Source organism: Seriola aureovittata, chromosome 5, assembly GCF_021018895.1.
Source record: "Seriola aureovittata isolate HTS-2021-v1 ecotype China chromosome 5, ASM2101889v1, whole genome shotgun sequence".
NCBI lineage: Eukaryota > Metazoa > Chordata > Actinopteri > Carangiformes > Carangidae > Seriola > Seriola aureovittata.
This window is the reverse complement of record NC_079368.1, coordinates 25,301,410-25,323,129: the sequence shown is the minus strand read 5'-3', so window position 1 is coordinate 25,323,129 and position 21,720 is coordinate 25,301,410. Positions and strand designations below refer to the sequence as shown.

The window sequence follows — 21,720 nt, the reverse complement described above, 5'->3', positions numbered from 1 at the left end:
ATGTCAAAAGAAACGACATAGTATAGTGAGGCTTAAAAAGTCATTAAAACGTCATAGTATAATAAGGCATAAAAAGTCATAGTATAGTAAGGCATAAAAACTAATTAAAAATGTCATAGTATAGTAAGGCATAAAAAATCAGAAAAATGACACAGTATAGTGAGGCATAAAAATGTCATAGTATAGTAATGCATAAAAAGTCATATTATAGTAAGGCGTAAAAACGTCATAGTATAATAAGTCATAGTATATTAAGGCCGAAAAAGTCATAAAAACTTCATAGTATAGTAAGGCATTAAAATTCATTAAAACAACATAGTTTAATAAGGCATAAAAAGTCATAGTATAGTAAGGCATAAAAAGTCATTAAAACGACATAGTATAATTAGGCATAAAAAGTCATAGTATAGTAAGGCATAAAAAGTCAGAAAAACAACATAGTATAATAAGGCATAAAAAGTCATAGTATAGTAAGGTATAAAAAGTCATAAAAACGTCATAGTATAATGAACCATAAAAAGTCATAGTATAGTAAAGGATAAAAACGTCATAAAAACATAATAGTATAGTAAGGCATAAAAAGTCATAAAAACGTCATAGTATAATAAGGCACAAAAAGTCATAGTATGGTAAGGCATAAAAAGTCATAAAAACATAATAGTATAGTAAGGCATAAAAAGTCATAAAAACGACATAGTATAGTCAGGCATGAAAAGTTATAGGATAGTAATGCATAAAAAGTCATAAAAACTTCATAGTATAGTAAGGCATTAAAATTCATTGAAACAACATAGTATAATAAGGCATAAAAAGTCATAGTATAGTAAGGTATAAAAAGTCATAATATAGTAAGGCATATAAAGTCATTAAAACAACATAGTATAATAAGGCATAAAAAGTCATAATATAGTAAGGCATGAAATGTCAGAAAAACGACATAGTATACTTAGGCATAGAAACGTCATTGTATAGTCAGGCATAAAAAGTCATTAAAACAAAATAGTATAGTAAGGCATAAAAAGTCATAGTATAATGATGCGTAAAAAGTCATAAAAACTTCATAGTATAGTAATGCATAAAAAGTCATTAAAACGACGTGGTATAATAAGGCATAAAAAGTCATAGTATAGTAAGTCATAAAAAGTCATAAAAACGACATAGTATAATAAGGCATAAAAAGTCATAGGAAAGTAAGGTATAAAAAGTCATAAAAACGTCATAGTGTAGTAAGGCATAAAAAGTCATTGTATAGTCAGGCATAAAAAGTCATGAAAACAACATAGCATAGTAAGGCATAAAAAGTTATAGTATAGTTAGGCATAAAAAGTCATAGTATATTAAAGCATAAAAACGTCACAAAAACGTCATAGTATAATAAGGCACAAAAAGTCATAGTATGGTAAGGCATAAAAAGTCATAAAAACATAATGGTATAGTAAGGCATAAAAAGTCATTAAAAAACATAGTATAATAAGTCATAAAAACTTCATAGTATAGTAAGGCATTAAAATTCATTAAAACAACATAGTATAGTAGGGCATAAAAAGTCATAGTATAAGAAGGCATAAAAAGTAATTAAAACAACAAAGTATATTAAGGCATAAAAAGTCATAGTATAGTAAGGTATTAAAAATCATAAAAACGACATAGTATAGTAAGACATAAAAAGTCATAGTATAGTAAGGCATAAAAAGTCATTGTATAGTCAGGCATAAAAAGTCATTAAAACTTCATAGTACAGTAAGTCATAAAAAGTCATAAAAACTTCATAGTACAGTAAGTCATTAAAGTCATAAAAACTTTATAGTACAGTAAGGCATAAAAAGTCATTAAAATGACATAGTATAATAAGGCATAAAAAGTTATAGTATAGTAAGGTATAAAAAGTCAGAAAAACGACATAGTATAATAAGGCATAAAAAGTCATAAAAAACGTCATAGTATAGTGAGGCAGAAAAAGTCATTAAAACGACAAAGTATAATAAGGCATAAAACGCCATAGGATAGTAAGGCATAAAAAGTCATAAATACATTATAGTATAGTAAGGCATAAAAAGTCATTAAAACAACATAGTATAATAAGGCATAAAAAGTCATAGTATAGTAAGGTATAAAAAGTCATAAAAAGTCATAATATAGAAAGGCATATAAAGTCATTAAAACAACATAGTATAATAAGGCATAAAAAGTCATAATATAGTAAGGCATAAAAAGTCATTGTATAGTCAGGCATAAAAAGTCATTAAAACAACATAGCATAGCAAGGCATAAAAAGTTATAGTATAGTAAGGCATAAAAAGTCATAAAAAACATCATAGTATAGTAAGGCAGAAAAAGTCATTAAAACGACAAAGTATAATAAGGCATAAAACGTCATAGTATAGTAAGGCAGAAAAAGTCATAAAAACAACATAGTATAATAAGGCATAAAATGTCATAGTAAAGTAAGGTATAAAAAGTCAGAAAAACAACATAGTATAGTGAGGCATAAAAACGTCATAGTATAGTGAGGCATAAAAAGTCATAGTATAGTAAAGCATAAAAACGTCATAAAAACGTCATAGTATAATAAGGCACAAAAAGTCATAGTATGGTAAGGCATAAAAAGTCATAAAAACATAATGGTATAGTAAGGCATAAAACGTCATTAAAAAACATAGTATAATAAGTCATAAAAACGTCATAGTATAGTAAGGTATGAAAAGTCATATAAACGTCATAGTATAGTAAGGCATAAAAAGTCGTTGTATAGTCAGGCATAAAAAGTCATTAAAACAACATAGCATAGTAAGGCATAAAAAGTTATAGTATAGTAGGGCATAAAAAGTCATAAAAACGTCATAGTATAGCAAGGCATAAAAATTCATTAAAACGTCATAGTATAGTAAGGTATAAAAAGTCATAGTATGGTAAGGCATGAAAAGTCATAAAAACGTAATAGTATAGTAAGGCATAAAAAAGACATTTTATAGTAAGGCATAAAAAGTCATAGTATAAGAAGGCATAAAAAGTCATTAAAACAATATAGTATATTAAGGCATAAAATGTCATAGTATAGTAAGGTATTAAAAGTCATAAAAACGACATAGTATAGTAAGACATAAAAAGTCATAGTATAGTAAGGCATAAAAAGTCATTGTATAGTCAGGCATAAAAAGTCATTAAAACAACATAGTAGAGTACGTCATAAAAAGTCATAAAAACTTCATAGTACAGTAAGTCATAAAAGTCATAAAAACGACATAGTATAGTAAGGCATAAAAAGTCATAAAAAACGTCATAGTATTGTAAGGCAGAAAAAGTCATTAAAACGACAGAGTATAAAAAGTCATAAAAACCACATAGTATAGTAAGGCATAAAAAGACATAGTATAGTAAGGCACAAAAAGTCATTAAAACGTCATAGTATAATAAGGCATAAAATGTCATAGTATAGTGAGCCATAAAAAGTCATTAAAGCAACATAGTATAATAAGGCCTAAAAAGTCATAGTTTAGTAAGGCATAAGTAGTCATGAAAACGTCATAGTATAGTAAGGCATAAAAAGTCATAGTATAGTAAGGCATAGAAAGTAATTGTATAGTAAGGCAGAAAAAGTCATAAAAACAACATAGTATAATAAGGCATAAAAAGTCATAGTATAATAAGGCATAAAAAGTCAGAAAAACGACATAGTATACTGAGGCATAAAAACGTCATAGTATAGTAAGGCATAAAAAGTCATAGTATAGTAAGGCACTAAAAGTCATAAAAGCGTCATAGTATAGTAAGGCATAAAAAGTCATTAAAACGACATAGTATAATAAGGCATAAAAAGTCATAGTATAGTAAGGTATTAAAAGTCATAAAAACGTCATAGTGTAGTAAGGCATAAAAAGTCATTAAAACAACAAAGTATAATAAAGCATAAAAAGTCATAGTATAGTAAGGCATAAAAAGTCATAAAAACGTCATAGTTTACTGAGAAATAAAAACGTCATAGTATAGTAAGGCATAAAAAGTCATAGTATAGTAAGGTATTAAAAGTCATAAAAACGACATAGTATAGTAAGGCATAAAAAGTCATTGTATAGTAAGGCATAAAAAGTCATAAAAACTTCATAGTACAGTAAGGCATAAAAAGTCATTAAAACAACAAAGTATAATAAAGCATAAAAAGTCATAGTATAGTAAGGCATAAAAAGTCATAAAAACGTCATAGTATAACAAGGCATAAAAAGTCATAAAAATGTCATAGTATAGTAAGGCATGAAAAGTCATAAAAACATCATAGTACAGTGAGTCATAAAAAGTCATAAAAACGACATAGTATAGTAAGGCATAAAAAGTCATAATATAGTAAGGCATAAAAAGTCATTGTATAGTAAGGCATAAAAAGTCATAAAAACAACATAGTATAATAAGGCATAAAAAGTCATAGTATAATAAGGCATAAAAAGTCAGAAAAACGACATAGTATAGCAAGGCATAAAAAGTCATAGTATAGTAAGGCATAAAAAGTCATAGTATAGTAAGGCATAAAAAGTCATTGTATAGTAAGGCATAAAAAGTCATAAAAACAACATAGTATAATAAGGCATAAAAAGTCATAGTATAATACGGCATAAAAAGTCAGAAAAATTACAGTATACTGCGGCATAAAAACGTCATAGTATAGTAAGGCATAAAACGTCACAGTATAGTAAGGCAGAAAAAGTCATTAAAACGACAAAGTATAATAAGGCATAAAACGCCATAGGATAGTAAGGCATAAAAAGTCATAAATACATCATAGTATAGTAAGGCATAAAAAGTCATTAAAACAACATAGTATAATAAGGCATAAAAAGTCAAAAAAACAACATAGTATACTGAGGCATAAAAACGTCATAGTATAGTAAGGCATAAAAAGTCATAGTATAGTAAGGTATAAAAAGTCATAAAAACGTCATAGTATAGTAAGTCATAGAAAGTCATAAAAACGACATAGTACACTGAGGCAAAAAAAAGGTCATAGTATAGTAAGGCATAAAAAGTCATAGTATAGTAAGGCATAAAAAGTCATAAAAACGTCATAGTTTAGTAAGGCATAAAAAGTCATAAAAACGTCATAGTATAACAAGGCATAATAAGGCATAAAAAGTCATAGTATAATACGGCATAAAAAGTCAGAAAAATGACATAGTATACTGCGGCATAAAAACGTCATAGTATAGTAAGGTATAAAAAGTCATAAAAACGTCATAGTATAGTAAGTCATAGAAAGTCATAAAAACGACATAGTACACTGAGGAAAAAAAACGTCATAGTATAGTAAGGCATAAAAAGTCATAGTATAGTAAGGCATAAAAAGTCATAGTATAGTAAGGTATTAAAAGTCATAAAAACGACATATTATAATAAGGCATAAAAAGTCATAAAAAACGTCATAGTATAGTAAGGCAAAAAAAGTCATCAAAACGACAAAGTATAATATAGCATAAAACGCCATAGGATAGTAAGGCATAAAAAGTCTTAAATACATCATAGTATAGTAAGGCATAAAAAGTAATTAAAACGACATAGTATAATAAGGCATAAAAAGTCAGAAAAACGACATAGTATACTGAGAAATAAAAACGTCATAGTATAGTAAGTCATAGAAAGTCATAAAAACGACATAGTACACTGAGGCAAATAAAACGTCATAGTATAGTAAGGCATAAAAAGTCATAGTATAGTAAGGCATAAAAATGTCATAGTATAATAAGGCATAAAAAGTCATAAAAATGACAAAGTATAGTAATGCATAAAAAATAATAGTATAGTAAGGCATAAAAAGTCATTAAAACAACAAAGTATAATAAGGCATAAAAAGTCATAGTATAGTAAGGCATAAAAAGTCATAAAAACGTCATAGTATAGTAAGGCATAAAAAGTCATAATATTGTAAGGTATTAAAAGTCATAAAAATAACATAGTACAGTAAGGCATAAAAAGTCATAGTATAGTAAGGCATAAAAAGTCATTGTATAGTCAGGCATAAAAAGTAATTAAAACAACATAGTATAGTACGTCATAAAAAGTCATAGTATAGTAAGGCATAAAGAGTCTTAAAAACTTCATAGTACAATAAATCATAAAAAGTCATAAAAACGACATACTATAGTTAGGCATAAAAAGTCATAGTATAGTAAGGTATAAAAAGTCATAAAAACATCATAGTATAGTAAGGCATAATAAGCCATTAAAACAACATTGTATAATAAGGCATAAAAAGTCATCGTATTGTAAGGCATAAAAAGTGATAGTATAGTAAGGCATAAAAAGTCATAAAAACTTCATAGTACAGAAAGGCATAAAAAGTCATTAAAACAACAAAGTATAATAAATCATAAAAAGTCATAGTATAGTAAGGCATAAAAAGTCATAAAAACTTCATAGTTTAGTAAGGCATAAAAAGTCATTAAAAAGACATAGTATAATAAGGCATAAAAAGTCATAGCATAGTAAGGCATAAAAAGTCATAAAAACGTCATATTATAGTAAAGCATAAAAACGTCAGAGTATAATAAGGCATAAAAAGTCATAGGATAGTAGGGCACAAAAAGTCATAAAAAGTTCATAGTATAGTAAGGCATAATAAGCCATTAAAACAACATCGTATAATAAGGCAAAAAAAGTCATCGTATTGTAAGGCATAAAAAGTGATAGTATAGTAAGGCATAAAAAGTCATAAAAACTTCATAGTGCAGTCAGGCATAAAAAGTCATTAAAACAACAAAGTATAATAAATCATAAAAAGTCATAGTATAGTAAGGCATAAAAAGTCATAAAAACTTCATAGTTTAGTAAGGCATAAAAAGTCATTAAAAAGACATAGTATAATAAGGCATAAAAAGTCATAGCATAGTAAGGCATAAAAAGTCATAAAAACGTCATATTATAGTAAAGCATAAAAACGTCACAGTATAATAAGGCATAAAAAGTCATAGGATAGTAGGGCACAAAAAGTCATAAAAAGTTCATAGTACAGTAAGTCATAAAAAGTCATTAAAACGACTTATTATAGTCAGGCATAAAAAGTCATAGTATAGTAAGGCATAAAAACGTCATAGTATAATAAGGCATAAAAAGTCATAAAAATGACAAAGTATAGTAATGCATAAAAAATAATAGTATAGTAAGGCATAAAAAGTCATTAAAACAACAAAGTATAATAAGGCATAAAAAGTCATAGTATAGTAAGGCATAAAAAGTCATAAAAACGTCATAGTATAGTAAGTCATAAAAAGTCATAAAAACGACATAGTACACTGAGGCATAAAAACGTCATAGTATAGTAAGGCATAAAAAGTCATAGTATAGTGATGCATAAAAAGTCATAAAAACATCATAGTATAGTAAGGCATAAAAAGTCATAAAAACGTCATAGTACAGTAATTTTAAAAAAGTCATAAAAACGACATAGTATAGTAAGGCATAAAAAGTCATAGGATAGTAAGGCATAAAAAGTCATAAAAACTTCATAGTATAGTAAGGCATTAGAATTTATTAAAACATAGTATAATAAAGCATAAAAAGTCATTGTATAGTAAGGCATAAAAAGTCATTAAAACGACATAGTATAACAGGGCATAAAAAGTCATAGTATAGTAAGGTATAAAAAGTCATAAAAACATCATATTATAGTCAGGCATAATAAGTCATTAAAACAACATAGTATAATAAGGCATAAAAAGTCATAGTATAGTAAAGTATAAAAACGTCATAAAAACGTCATAGTATAGTAAGGCATAAAAAGTCATTAAAACGACAAAGTATAATAAGGCATAAAAAGTCATAGTATAGTAAGGCATAAAAAGTCATAAAAGCATCATAGTATAATAAGGCATAAAAAGTCATAAAAACGACATAGTATACTCAGGCATAAAAAGTCATAGTATAGTAAGGCATAAAAAGTCATAGGATAGTAAGGCATAAAAAGTCATAAAAACTTCATAGTATAGTAAGGCATTAGAATTCATTAAAACAACATAGTATAATAAAGCATAAAAAGTCATTGTATAGTAAGGCATAAAAAGTCATTAAAACGACATAGTATAACAGGGCATAAAAAGTCATAGTATAGTAAGGTATAAAAAGTCATAAAAACATCATATTATAGTAAGGCATAATAAGTCATTAAAACAACATAGTATAATAAGGCATAAAAAGTCATAGTATAGTAAAGTATAAAAACGTCATAAAAACGTCATAGTATAGTAAGGCATAAAAAGTCATTAAAACGACAAAGTATAATAAGGCATAAAAAGTCATAGTATAGTAAGGCATAAAAAGTCATAAAAGCATCATAGTATAATAAGGCATAAAAAGTCAGAAAAACGACATAGTATACTCAGGCATAAAAAGTCATAGTATAGTAAGGCATAAAAAGTCATTGTATAGTCAGGCATAAAAAGTCATAAAAACTTCATAGTATAGTAAGGCATTAGAATTCATTAAAACAACATAGTATAATAAAGCATAAAAAGTCATTGTATAGTAAGGCATAAAAAGTCATTAAAACGACATAGTATAACAGGGCATAAAAAGTCATAGTATAGTAAGGTATAAAAAGTCATAAAAACATCATATTATAGTAAGGCATAATAAGTCATTAAAACAACATAGTATAATAAGGCATAAAAAGTCATAGTATAGTAAAGTATAAAAACGTCATAAAAACGTCATAGTATAGTAAGGCATAAAAAGTCATTAAAACGACAAAGTATAATAAGGCATAAAAAGTCATAGTATAGTAAGGCATAAAAAGTCATAAAAGCATCATAGTATAATAAGGCATAAAAAGTCAGAAAAACGACATAGTATACTCAGGCATAAAAAGTCATAGTATAGTAAGGCATAAAAAGTCATTGTATAGTCAGGCATAAAAAGTCATTAAAACAACATAGTATAATACGTCATAAAAAGTCATAGTATAGTAAGGCATAAAAAGTCATAAAAACTTCATAGTACAGTACGGCATAAAAGGTCATAAAAACTTCATAGTACAGTAAGGCATAAAAAGTCATAAAAACTTCATAGTACAGTAAGTCATAAAAAGTCATAAAAACGACATAGTATAGTAAGGCATAAAAAGTCATAGTATAGTAAGGTATAAAAAGTCATAAAAAGTCATAATATAGAAAGGCATATAAAGTCATTAAAACAACATAGTATAATAAGGCATAAAAAGTCATAATATAGTAAGGCATAAAAAGTCATTGTATAGTCAGGCATAAAAAGTCATTAAAACAACATAGCATAGTAAGGCATAAAAACGTCATAGTATAGTGAGGCATAAAAAGTCATAGTATAGTAAAGCATAAAAACGTCATAAAAACGTCATAGTATAATAAGGCACAAAAAGTCATAGTATGGTAAGGCATAAAAAGTCATAAAAACATAATGGTATAGTAAGGCATAAAAAGTCATTAAAAAACATAGTATAATAAGTCATAAAAAACGTCATAGTATAGCAAGGCATAAAAATTCATTAAAACGTCATAGTATAGTAAGGTATAAAAAGTCATAGTATGGTAAGGCATGAAAAGTCATAAAAACGTAATAGTATAGCAAGGCATAAAAAAGACATTTTATAGTAAGGCATAAAAAGTCATAGTATAAGATGGCATAAAAAGTCATTAAAACAACATAGTATATTAAGGCATAAAAAGTCATTAAAACAACATAGTATATTAAGGCATAAAAAGTCATAGTATAGTGAGGTATTAAAAGTCATAAAAACGACATAGTATAGTAAGACATAAAAAGTCATAGTATAGTAAGGCATAAAAAGTCATTGTATAGTCAGGCATAAAAAGTCATTAAAACAACATAGTAGAGTACGTCATAAAAAGTCATAAAAACTTCATAGTACAGTAAGTCATAAAAGTCATGAAAACGTCATAGTATAGTAAGGCATAAAAAGTCATAAAAAACGTCATAGTATAGTAAGGCAGAAAAAGTCATTAAAACGACAGAGTATAAAAAGTCATAAAAACCACATAGTATAGTAAGGCATAAAAAGACATAGTATAGTGAGGCACAAAAAGTCATTAAAACGTCATAGTATAATAAGGCATAAAATGTCATAGTATAGTGAGCCATAAAAAGTCATTAAAGCAACATAATATAATAAGGCCTAAAAAGTCATAGTTTAGTAAGGCAAAAGTAGTCATGAAAACGTCATAGTATAGTAAGGCATAAAAAGTCATAGTATAGTAAGGCATAAAAAGTCATTGTATAGTAAGGCATAAAAAGTCATAAAAACAACATAGTATAATAAGGCATAAAAAGTCATAGTATAGTAAGGCATAAAAAGTCATTGTATAGTAAGGCATAAAAAGTCATAAAAACAACATAGTATAATAAGGCATAAAAAGTCATAGTATATTAAGGCATAAAAAGTCATTGTATAGTAAGGCAGAAAAAGTCATAAAAACAACATAGTATAATAAGGCATAAAAAGTCATAGTATAATAAGGCATAAAAAATCAGAAAAACGACATAGTATACTGAGAAATAAAAACGTCATAGTATAATAAGGCATAAAAAGTCATAGTATAGTAAGGTATAAAAAGTCATAAAAACGACATAGTATAGTAAGGCATGAAAAGTCATTGTATAGTCAGGCATAAAAAGTCATAAAAACTTCATAGTAAAGTAAGGCATAAAAAGTCATTAAAACAACAAAGTATAATAAAGCATAAAAAGTCATAGTATAGTAAGGCATAAAAAGTCATTGTATAGTAAGGCATAAAAAGTCATAAAAACAACATAGTATAATAAGGCATAAAAAGTCATAGTATAGTAAGGCATAAAAAGTCAGAAAAACGACATAGCATACTGAGGTATAAAAACGTCATAGTATAGTAAGGCATAAAAAGTCATAGTATAGTAAGGCATAAAAAGTCATAAAAGCGTCATAGTATAGTAAGGCATAAAAAGTCATTAAAACGACATAGTATAATAATAAGGCATAAAAAGTCATAGTATAGTAAGGCATAAAAAGTCAGAAAAACGACATAGCATACTGAGGCATAAAAACGTCATAGTATAGTAAGGCATAAAAAGTCATAGTATAGTAAGGCATAAAAAGTCATAAAAGCGTCATAGTATAGTAAGGCATAAAAAGTCATTAAAACGACATAGTATAATAAGGCATAAAAAGTCATAGTATAGTAAGGTATTAAAAGTCATAAAAACGTCATAGTGTAGTAAGGCATAAAAAGTCATTAAAACGACATAGTATACTGAGAAATAAAAACGTCATAGTATAGTAAGGCATAAAAAGTCATAGTATAGTAAGGTATTAAAAGTCATAAAAACGACATAGTATAGTAAGGCATAAAAAGTCATTGTATAGTCAGGCATAAAAAGTCATAAAAACTTCATAGTACAGTAAGGCATAAAAAGTCATTAAAACAACAAAGTATAATAAAGCATAAAAAGTCATAGTATAGTAAGGCATAAAAAGTCATAAAAAGTCATAAAAACCACATAGTATAGTAAGGCATAAAAAGACATAGTATAGTGAGGCACAAAAAGTCATTAAAACGTCATAGTATAGTAAGGCATAAAAAGTCATAGTATAGTAAGACATAAAAAGTCATAAAAACATCATAGTATAGTAAGGCATAAAAAGTCATAGTTTAGTAAGGCAAAAGTAGTCATGAAAACGTCATAGTATAGTAAGGCATAAAAAGTCATAGTATAGTAAGGCATAAAAAGTCATTGTATAGTAAGGCATAAAAAGTCATAAAAACAACATAGTATAATAAGGCATAAAAAGTCATAGTATAGTAAGGCATAAAAAGTCATTGTATAGTAAGGCATAAAAAGTCATAAAAACAACATAGTATAATAAGGCATAAAAAGTCATAGTATATTAAGGCATAAAAAGTCATTGTATAGTAAGGCAGAAAAAGTCATAAAAACAACATAGTATAATAAGGCATAAAAAGTCATAGTATAATAAGGCATAAAAAATCAGAAAAACGACATAGTATACTGAGAAATAAAAACGTCATAGTATAGTAAGGCATAAAAAGTCATAGTATAGTAAGGTATTAAAAGTCATAAAAACGACATAGTATAGTAAGGCATGAAAAGTCATTGTATAGTCAGGCATAAAAAGTCATAAAAACTTCATAGTAAAGTAAGGCATAAAAAGTCATTAAAACAACAAAGTATAATAAAGCATAAAAAGTCATAGTATAGTAAGGCATAAAAAGTCATTGTATAGTAAGGCATAAAAAGTCATAAAAACAACATAGTATAATAAGGCATAAAAAGTCATAGTATAGTAAGGCATAAAAAGTCAGAAAAACGACATAGCATACTGAGGTATAAAAACGTCATAGTATAGTAAGGCATAAAAAGTCATAGTATAGTAAGGCATAAAAAGTCATAAAAGCGTCATAGTATAGTAAGGCATAAAAAGTCATTAAAACGACATAGTATAATAAGGCATAAAAAGTCATAGTATAGTAAGGCATAAAAAGTCAGAAAAACGACATAGCATACTGAGGCATAAAAACGTCATAGTATAGTAAGGCATAAAAAGTCATAGTATAGTAAGGCATAAAAAGTCATAAAAGCGTCATAGTATAGTAAGGCATAAAAAGTCATTAAAACGACATAGTATAATAAGGCATAAAAAGTCATAGTATAGTAAGGTATTAAAAGTCATAAAAACGTCATAGTGTAGTAAGGCATAAAAAGTCATTAAAACGACATAGTATACTGAGAAATAAAAACGTCATAGTATAGTAAGGCATAAAAAGTCATAGTATAGTAAGGTATTAAAAGTCATAAAAACGACATAGTATAGTAAGGCATAAAAAGTCATTGTATAGTAAGGCATAAAAAGTCATTGTATAGTAAGGCATAAAAAGTCATAAAAACAACATAGTATAATAAGGCATAAAAAGTCATAGTATAGTAAGGCATAAAAAGTCATTGTATAGTAAGGCATAAAAAGTCATAAAAACAACATAGTATAATAAGGCATAAAAAGTCATAGTATATTAAGGCATAAAAAGTCATTGTATAGTAAGGCAGAAAAAGTCATAAAAACAACATAGTATAATAAGGCATAAAAAGTCATAGTATAATAAGGCATAAAAAATCAGAAAAACGACATAGTATACTGAGAAATAAAAACGTCATAGTATAGTAAGGCATAAAAAGTCATAGTATAGTCAGGCATAAAAAGTCATAAAAACTTCATAGTACAGTAAGGCATAAAAAGTCATTAAAACAACAAAGTATAATAAAGCATAAAAAGTCATAGTATAGTAAGGCATGAAAAGTCATTGTATAGTCAGGCATAAAAAGTCATAAAAACTTCATAGTACAGTAAGGCATAAAAAGTCATTAAAACAACAAAGTATAATAAAGCATAAAAAGTCATAGTATAGTAAGGCATAAAAAGTCATTGTATAGTAAGGCATAAAAAGTCATAAAAACAACATAGTATAATAAGGCATAAAAAGTCATAGTATAGTAAGGCATAAAAAGTCAGAAAAACGACATAGCATACTGAGGCATAAAAACGTCATGGTATAGTAAGGCATAAAAAGTCATAATATAGTAAGGCATAAAAAGTCATAGTATAGTAAGGCATAAAAAGTCATTGTATAGTAAGGCATAAAAAGTCATTAAAACGACATAGTATAATAAGGCATAAAAAGTCATAGTATAGTAAGGCATAAAAAGTCAGAAAAACGACATAGCATACTGAGGCATAAAAACGTCATAGTATAGTAAGGCATAAAAAGTCATAGTATAGTAAGGCATAAAAAGTCATAAAAGCGTCATAGTATAGTAAGGCATAAAAAGTCATTAAAACGACATAGTATAATAAGGCATAAAAAGTCATAGTATAGTAAGGTATTAAAAGTCATAAAAACGTCATAGTGTAGTAAGGCATAAAAAGTCATTAAAACGACATAGTATACTGAGAAATAAAAACGTCATAGTATAGTAAGGCATAAAAAGTCATAGTATAGTAAGGTATTAAAAGTCATAAAAACGACATAGTATAGTAAGGCATAAAAAGTCATTGTATAGTCAGGCATAAAAAGTCATAAAAACTTCATAGTACAGTAAGGCATAAAAAGTCATTAAAACAACAAAGTATAATAAAGCATAAAAAGTCATAGTATAGTAAGGCATAAAAAGTCATAAAAAGTCATAGTATAGTAAGGCATAAAAAGTCATAAAAACGTCATAGTTTAGTAAGGCATAAGAAGTCATAAAAACGTCATAGTATAACAAGGCATAAAAAGTCATAAAAATGTCATAGTATAGTAAGGCATAAAAAGTCATAAAAACATCATAGTACAGTAAGTCATAAAAAGTCATAAAAACGACATAGTATAGTAAGGCATAAAAAGTCATAATATAGTAAGGCATAAAAAGTCATAGTATAGTAAGGCATAAAAAGTCATTGTATAGTAAGGCATAAAAAGTCATAAAAACAACATAGTATAATAAGGCATAAAAAGTCATAGTATAAAAAGGCATAAAAAGTCAGAAAAACGACATAGTATAGCAAGGCATAAAAAGTCATAAAAAACGTCACAGTATAGTAAGGCAGAAAAAGTCATTAAAACGACAAATTATAATAAGGCATAAAACGCCATAGGATAGTAAGGCATAAAAAGTCATAAATACATCATAGTATAGTAAGGCATAAAAAGTCATTAAAACAACATAGTATAATAAGGCATAAAAAGTCAAAAAAAAGACATAGTATACTGAGGCATAAAAACGTCATAGTATAGTAAGGCATAAAAAGTCATAGTATAGCAAGGCATAAAAAGTCATAAAAAACGTCACAGTATAGTAAGGCAGAAAAAGTCATTAAAACGACAAAGTATAATAAGGCATAAAACGCCATAGGATAGTAAGGCATAAAAAGTCTTCAATACATCATAGTATAGTAAGGCATAAAAAGTAATTAAAACGACATAGTATAATAAGGCATAAAAAGTCAGAAAAACGACATAGTATACTGAGAAATAAAAACGTCATAGTATAGTAAGTCGAAGAAAGTCATAAAAACGACATAGTACACTGAGGCAAAAAAAACGTCATAGTATAGTAAGGCATAAAAAGTCATAGTATAGTAAAGTATTAAAAGTCATAAAAACGACATATTATAATAAGGCATAAAAAGTCATAAAAAACGTCATAGTATAGTAAGGCAAAAAAAGTCATTAAAACGACAAAGTATAATAAGGCATAAAACGCCATAGGATAGTAAGGCATAAAAAGTCTTAAATACATCATAGTATAGTAAGGCATAAAAAGTAATTAAAACAACATAGTATAATAAGGCATAAAAAGTCAGAAAAACGACATAGTATACTGAGAAATAAAAACGTCATAGTATAGTAAGTCGAAGAAAGTCATAAAAACGACATAGTACACTGAGGCAAAAAAAACATCATAGTATAGTAAGGCATAAAAAGTCATTAAAACGACATAGTATAATAAGGCATAAAAAGTCATAGTATAGTAAGGTATTAAAAGTCATAAAAACGTCACAGTGTAGTAAGGCATAAAAAGTCATTAAAACGACATAGTATAATAAGGCATAAAAAGTCAGAAAAACGACATAGTATACTGAGGCATTAAAAACGTCATAGTATAGTAAGGCATAAAAAGTCATAAAACCGTCATAGTATAGTAAGGCATAAAAAGTCATAAATACATCATAGTATAGTAAGGCATAAAAAGTCATTAAAACAACATAGTATAATAAGGCATAAAAAGTCAAAAAAAAGACATAGTATACTGAGGCATAAAAACGTCATAGTATAGTAAGGCATAAAAAGTCATAGTATAGTAAGGTATAAAAAGTCATAAAAACGTCATAGTGTAGTAAGGCATAAAAAGTCATTAAAACAACAAAGTATAATAAAGCATAAAAAGTCATAGTATAGTAAGGCATAAAAAGTCATAAAAACGTCATAGTTTAGTAAGGCATAAAAATCATAAAAACGTCATAGTATAGTAAGGCATAAAAAGTCATAGTATAGTAAGGTATTAAAAGTCATAAAAACAACATAGTATAATAAGGCATAAAAAGTCATTGTATAGTCAGGCATAAAAAGTCATAAAAACTTCATAGTACAGTAAGGCATAAAAAGTCATTAAAACAACAAAGTATAATAAAGCATAAAAAGTCATAGTATAGTAAGGCATAAAAAGTCATAAAAAGTCATAGTTTAGTAAGGCATAAGAAGTCATAAAAACGTCATAGTATAACAAGGCATAAAAAGTCATAAAAATGTCATAGTATAGTAAGGCATAAAAAGTCATAAAAACATCATAGTACAGTAAGTCATAAAAAGTCATAAAAACGACATAGTATAGTAAGGCATAAAAAGTCATAATATAGTAAGGCATAAAAAGTCATAGTATAGTAAGGCATAAAAAGTCATTGTATAGTAAGGCATAAAAAGTCATAAAAACGTCATAGTATAACAAGGCATAAAAAGTCATAAAAATGTCATAGTATAGTAAGGCATAAAAAGTCATAAAAACATCATAGTACAGTAAGTCATAAAAAGTCATAAAAACGACATAGTATAGTAAGGCATAAAAAGTCATAAAAAACGTCACAGTATAGTAAGGCAGAAAAAGTCATTAAAACGACAAAGTATAATAAGGCATAAAACGCCATAGGATAGTAAGGCATAAAAAGTCATAAATACATCATAGTATAGTAAGGCATAAAAAGTCATTAAAACAACATAGTATAATAAGGCATAAAAAGTCAAAAAAAAGACATAGTATACTGAGGCATAAAAACGTCATAGTATAGTAAGGCATAAAAAGTCATAGTATAGTAAGGTATAAAAAGTCATAAAAACGTCATAGTATATTAAGTCATAGAAAGTCATGAAAACGACATAGTACACTGAGGCAAAAAAACGTCATAGTATAGTAAGGCATAAAAAGTCATAGTATAGTAAGGCATAAAAAGTCATTGTATAGTAAGGCATAAAAAGTCATAAAAACAACATAGTATAATAAGGCATAAAAAGTCATAGTATAGTAAGGCATAAAAAGTCAGAAAAACGACATAGTATACTGAGGCATAAAAACGTCATAGTATAGTAAGGCATAAAAAGTCATAGTATAGTAAGGCATAAAAAGTCATAAAAGCGTCATAGTATAGTAAGGCATAAAAAGTCATTAAAACGACATAGTATAATAAGGCATAAAAAGTCATAGTATAGTAAGGTATTAAAAGTCATAAAAACGTCATAGTGTAGTAAGGCATAAAAAGTCATTAAAACGACATAGTATAATGAGAAATAAAACCGTCATAGTATAGTAAGGCATAAAAAGTCATAGTATAGTAAGGTATTAAAAGTCATAAAAACGACATAGTATAGTAAGGCATAAAAAGTCATTGTATAGTCAGGCATAAAAAGTCATAAAAACTTCATAGTACAGTAAGGCATAAAAAGTCATTAAAACAACAAAGTATAATAAAGCATAAAAAGTCATAGTATAGTAAGGCATAAAAAGTCATAAAAAGTCATAGTATAGTAAGGCATAAAAAGTCATAAAAACGTCATAGTTTAGTAAGGCATAAAAAGTCATAAAAACGTCATAGTATAACAAGGCATAAAAAGTCATAAAAATGTCATAGTATAGTAAGGCATAAAAAGTCATAAAAACATCATAGTACAGTAAGTCATAAAAAGTCATAAAAACGACATAGTATAGTAAGGCATAAAAAGTCATAATATAGTAAGGCATAAAAAGTCATAGTATAGTAAGGCATAAAAAGTCATTGTATAGTAAGGCATAAAAAGTCATAAAAACAACATAGTATAATAAGGCATAAAAAGTCATTGTATAGTAAGGCATAAAAAGTCATTAAAACGACATAGTATAACAGGGCATAAAAAGTCATAGTATAGTAAGGTATAAAAAGTCTTAAAAACATCATATTATAGTAAGGCATAATAAGTCATTAAAACAACATAGTATAATAAGGCATAAAAAGTCATAGTACAGTAAAGTATAAAAACGTCATAAAAACGTCATAGTATAGTAAGGCATAAAAAGTCATTAAAACGACAAAGTATAATAAGGCATAAAAAGTCATAAAAGCATCATAGTATAATAAGGCATAAAAAGTCAGAAAAACGACATAGTATACTCAGGCATAAAAAGTCATTGTATAGTCAGGCATAAAAAGTCATTAAAACAACATAGTATAATACGTCATAAAAAGTCATAGTATAGTAAGGCATAAAAAGTCATAAAAACTTCATAGTACAGTAAGTCATAAAAAGTCATAAAAACGACATAGTATAGTAAGGCATAAAAAGTCATAAAAACTTCATAGTACAGTAAGGCATAAAAAGTCATAAAAACGTCATAGTATAGTAAGGCATAAAAAGTCATAGTATAGTGATGCATAAAAATTCATAAAAACATCATAGTATAGTAAGGCATAAAAAGTCATAAAAACGTCATAGTACAGTAATTTAAAAAAAGTCATAAAAACGACATAGTATAGTAAGGCATAAAAAGTCATAGGATAGTAAGGCATAAAAAGTCATAAAAACTTCATAGTATAGTAAGGCATTAGAATTCATTAAAACAACATAGTATAATAAAGCATAAAAAGTCATTGTATAGTAAGGCATAAAAAGTCATTAAAACGACATAGTATAACAGGGCATAAAAAGTCATAGTATAGTAAGGTATAAAAAGTCTTAAAAACATCATATTATAGTAAGGCATAATAAGTCATTAAAACAACATAGTATAATAAGGCATAAAAAGTCATAGTACAGTAAAGTATAAAAACGTCATAAAAACGTCATAGTATAGTAAGGCATAAAAAGTCATTAAAACGACAAAGTATAATAAGGCATAAAAAGTCATAGTATAGTAAGGCATAAAAAGTCATAAAAACTTCATAGTACAGTAAGTCATAAAAAGTCATAAAAACGACATAGTATACTCAGGCATAAAAAGTCATAAAAACTTCATAGTACAGTAAGGCAGAAAAAGTCATAAAAACTTCATAGTACAGTAAGTCATAATAAGCCATTAAAACAATATAGTATAATAAGGCATAAAAAGTCATCGTATAGTAAGGCATAAAAAGTCATAGTATAGTAAGGCATAAAAAGTCATAAAAACGACATAGTATACTCAGGCATAAAAAGTCATAAAAACTTCATAGTACAGTAAGGCAGAAAAAGTCATAAAAACTTCATAGTACAGTAAGTCATAATAAGCCATTAAAACAATATAGTATAATAAGGCATAAAAAGTCATCGTATAGTAAGGCATAAAAAGTCATAGTATAGTAAGGCATAAAAAGTCATAAAAACTTCATAGTACAGTAAGGCATAAAAAGTCATAAAAACTTCATAGTACAGTAAGGCATAAAAAGTTATTAAAACAACAAAGTATAATAAAGCATAAAAAGTCATAGTATAGTGAGGCATCCAAAATTTCATAAAAAAAAAGTCATACTATAGTAAGTCATGATGTCCTAAAAACATCCTTGTATCATGAAGGAATAAAAATGTCATAGCATAGTAAGGTATCAAAAATGTCATAAAAACATCATCGTATAGTATGTCATTAAAAATGTCCTAAAAACGTCATAGTGTAGCAAGGCATCAATAATGTAAAAAAAAAAAAAGTCATAGTATAGAAAGGCATCCGAAATTTCATAGAAAACGTCTAGTAAGTCGTCAAAAATGTCCTAAAAACATCATAATATAGTCTGGCGTCAAAAATGTTATAAAATCATTATCATATATTAAGTCATTAAATATGTAATTAAGATATCATAGTGTAATAAGGAATCAAAAACTTCATAAAAACGTCATACCATATTAAGTCATCAAAAATGTCATTAAACCATCACAGTAGGGTATGGTGTCACAAATGTCAAAAAAATGTCATTGTATAGTAAGGCATCAAAGATGTCATAAAAACATCATAGTATATTAAGTCACTAAATATGTCATTAAGATATCATACTTATAGGAAGTCATTAAAAATGTACTAAAGACGTCATAATATAGTAAAAATGTCATAAATATGTCATTAAGATACAGTATCATAGTTATAGGAAGTTATTGAAAATTTTACAAAAACATTATAGTATCAAAAATGTAAGGTATCAAATAGTAAGGTGTCATATGCACAGTAAGGTATCAAAAATGTCATGAAAACGCCATAGTAAGGTGTCAAAAATGTCATAAAAAGATCAGAGTATATTAAGTCATTAAATATGTCATTAAGATATATCATAGTATAAATAAGCATCAAATGCCAGAAAAACATCACAGTTAAAGTAAGTCATCAAAAATGTCATCAAAACGACATGGTATAATAAGACATCAAAAATGTCATCAAAACGTCATAGTAAGTATCAAAAATGTAAGGTATCAAATAGTAAGGTGTCATAGGCATGGTAAGGTATCAAAAATGCCATAAAAACGTCACTTCATAATAAGGCTTCAAAAATGTCATAAAAATGTCATAGTATATTAAAGCATAAAAAATCATAATATAGTAAGTTATAAAAAGTGATAGTATTGTTAGGTGTAAAAGTCATTGTATAATAAGCATAAAAACGTCATAGCGTAGTAAGGCATTAAAAAGTCATAGTATTGTAAGGCATAAAAACGTCATAGTATAGTAAGGCATAAAAACGTCATAGTATAGTAAGGCATAAAAAAGAAGAATTGCCAATTGACCTAATGTGCATGTCTTTGGACTGTGTTAGGAAGTCATAATTCCCAGAGAGAACCCACACAGGCACAGGGAGAGTATGCAAACTCCCAAACCCGTGAAGTCATAGGCATGATTTTTCTCCAAACATATTGTGCATTCGTTTGCTCAAATATTGCTAGGGGCAATTCTGTCCTCCTAAAATATTGGTAGGGACATGACCCTACTGTCCATATGCAAACCTATGCTATTGTTTATAATGGAACATGTGGTGAACAAAGTACCTTTTAATTAATGTTCTGGTCCTTAACATCAAGCCATTCTTTCTCCCTATTCCATATCTCTTCTAATGGTTTTGTCTAATGTCTTTCCTAGTAATATACTGCATAAAATAGTGTGTTTCTCACCATTTACCAATTGCAATAAACATGGAATCATTTGGAAATGAATATCAATATATTTTCTTATATATTTAGGAAAGAAAATGCATCATATTTCAGAAAATATATTCTGGATCATTTTTTTAATGCAATATGGCACCACTTGTTTCACACTTTCTATGAATTTTCAAATCAACACTGGATCTTTTTTATTGGATTTTTTATAATGTTCAATATGTCAGTGAAACTGTAGCTACTGTAGTTGGAGGCAACTGTACTGTATTAAAATAATTAGTAGTAGTAGTTTTCTAATGTCAAACCAAACCTCAGCTTGATATAAATTACTTCTCCATCCATAAAGCATTGCCTCAATCCTGCTGTTCATTTCTGCATCTAACTTTTGTTTTACATTTGTCTTTCCTTTGTTTTCAAGAGTCTGTGAGCACTGCATATCACGAATGTGATAAAAGTGTACGTTGGTATTTATTTATCCCCGTCCGAAAAAACGATTGCAAAAGTGGGAATAGCCATACATCTACAACTAGAGGTAAAATTTGATGTTAATTCTACAAACATACTAGAGCTTTTAAAAGCTCTTGAA

The 21,720-nt window shown here is 27.3% G+C and overlaps 1 protein-coding gene across 1 annotated transcript in view; it reads left to right on the top strand.

The window, feature by feature from the left end:
• c7a (complement component 7a) overlaps positions 1-21,720 on the top strand; it is a 30,805-nt gene that overhangs the window by 5,870 nt on the left and 3,215 nt on the right. Inside the window, exon 9 of the mRNA XM_056377445.1 lies at positions 21,553-21,666. Coding sequence (XP_056233420.1) covers positions 21,553-21,666 — 114 coding nt within the window. The remainder of the gene's footprint in view (positions 1-21,552; positions 21,667-21,720) is intronic.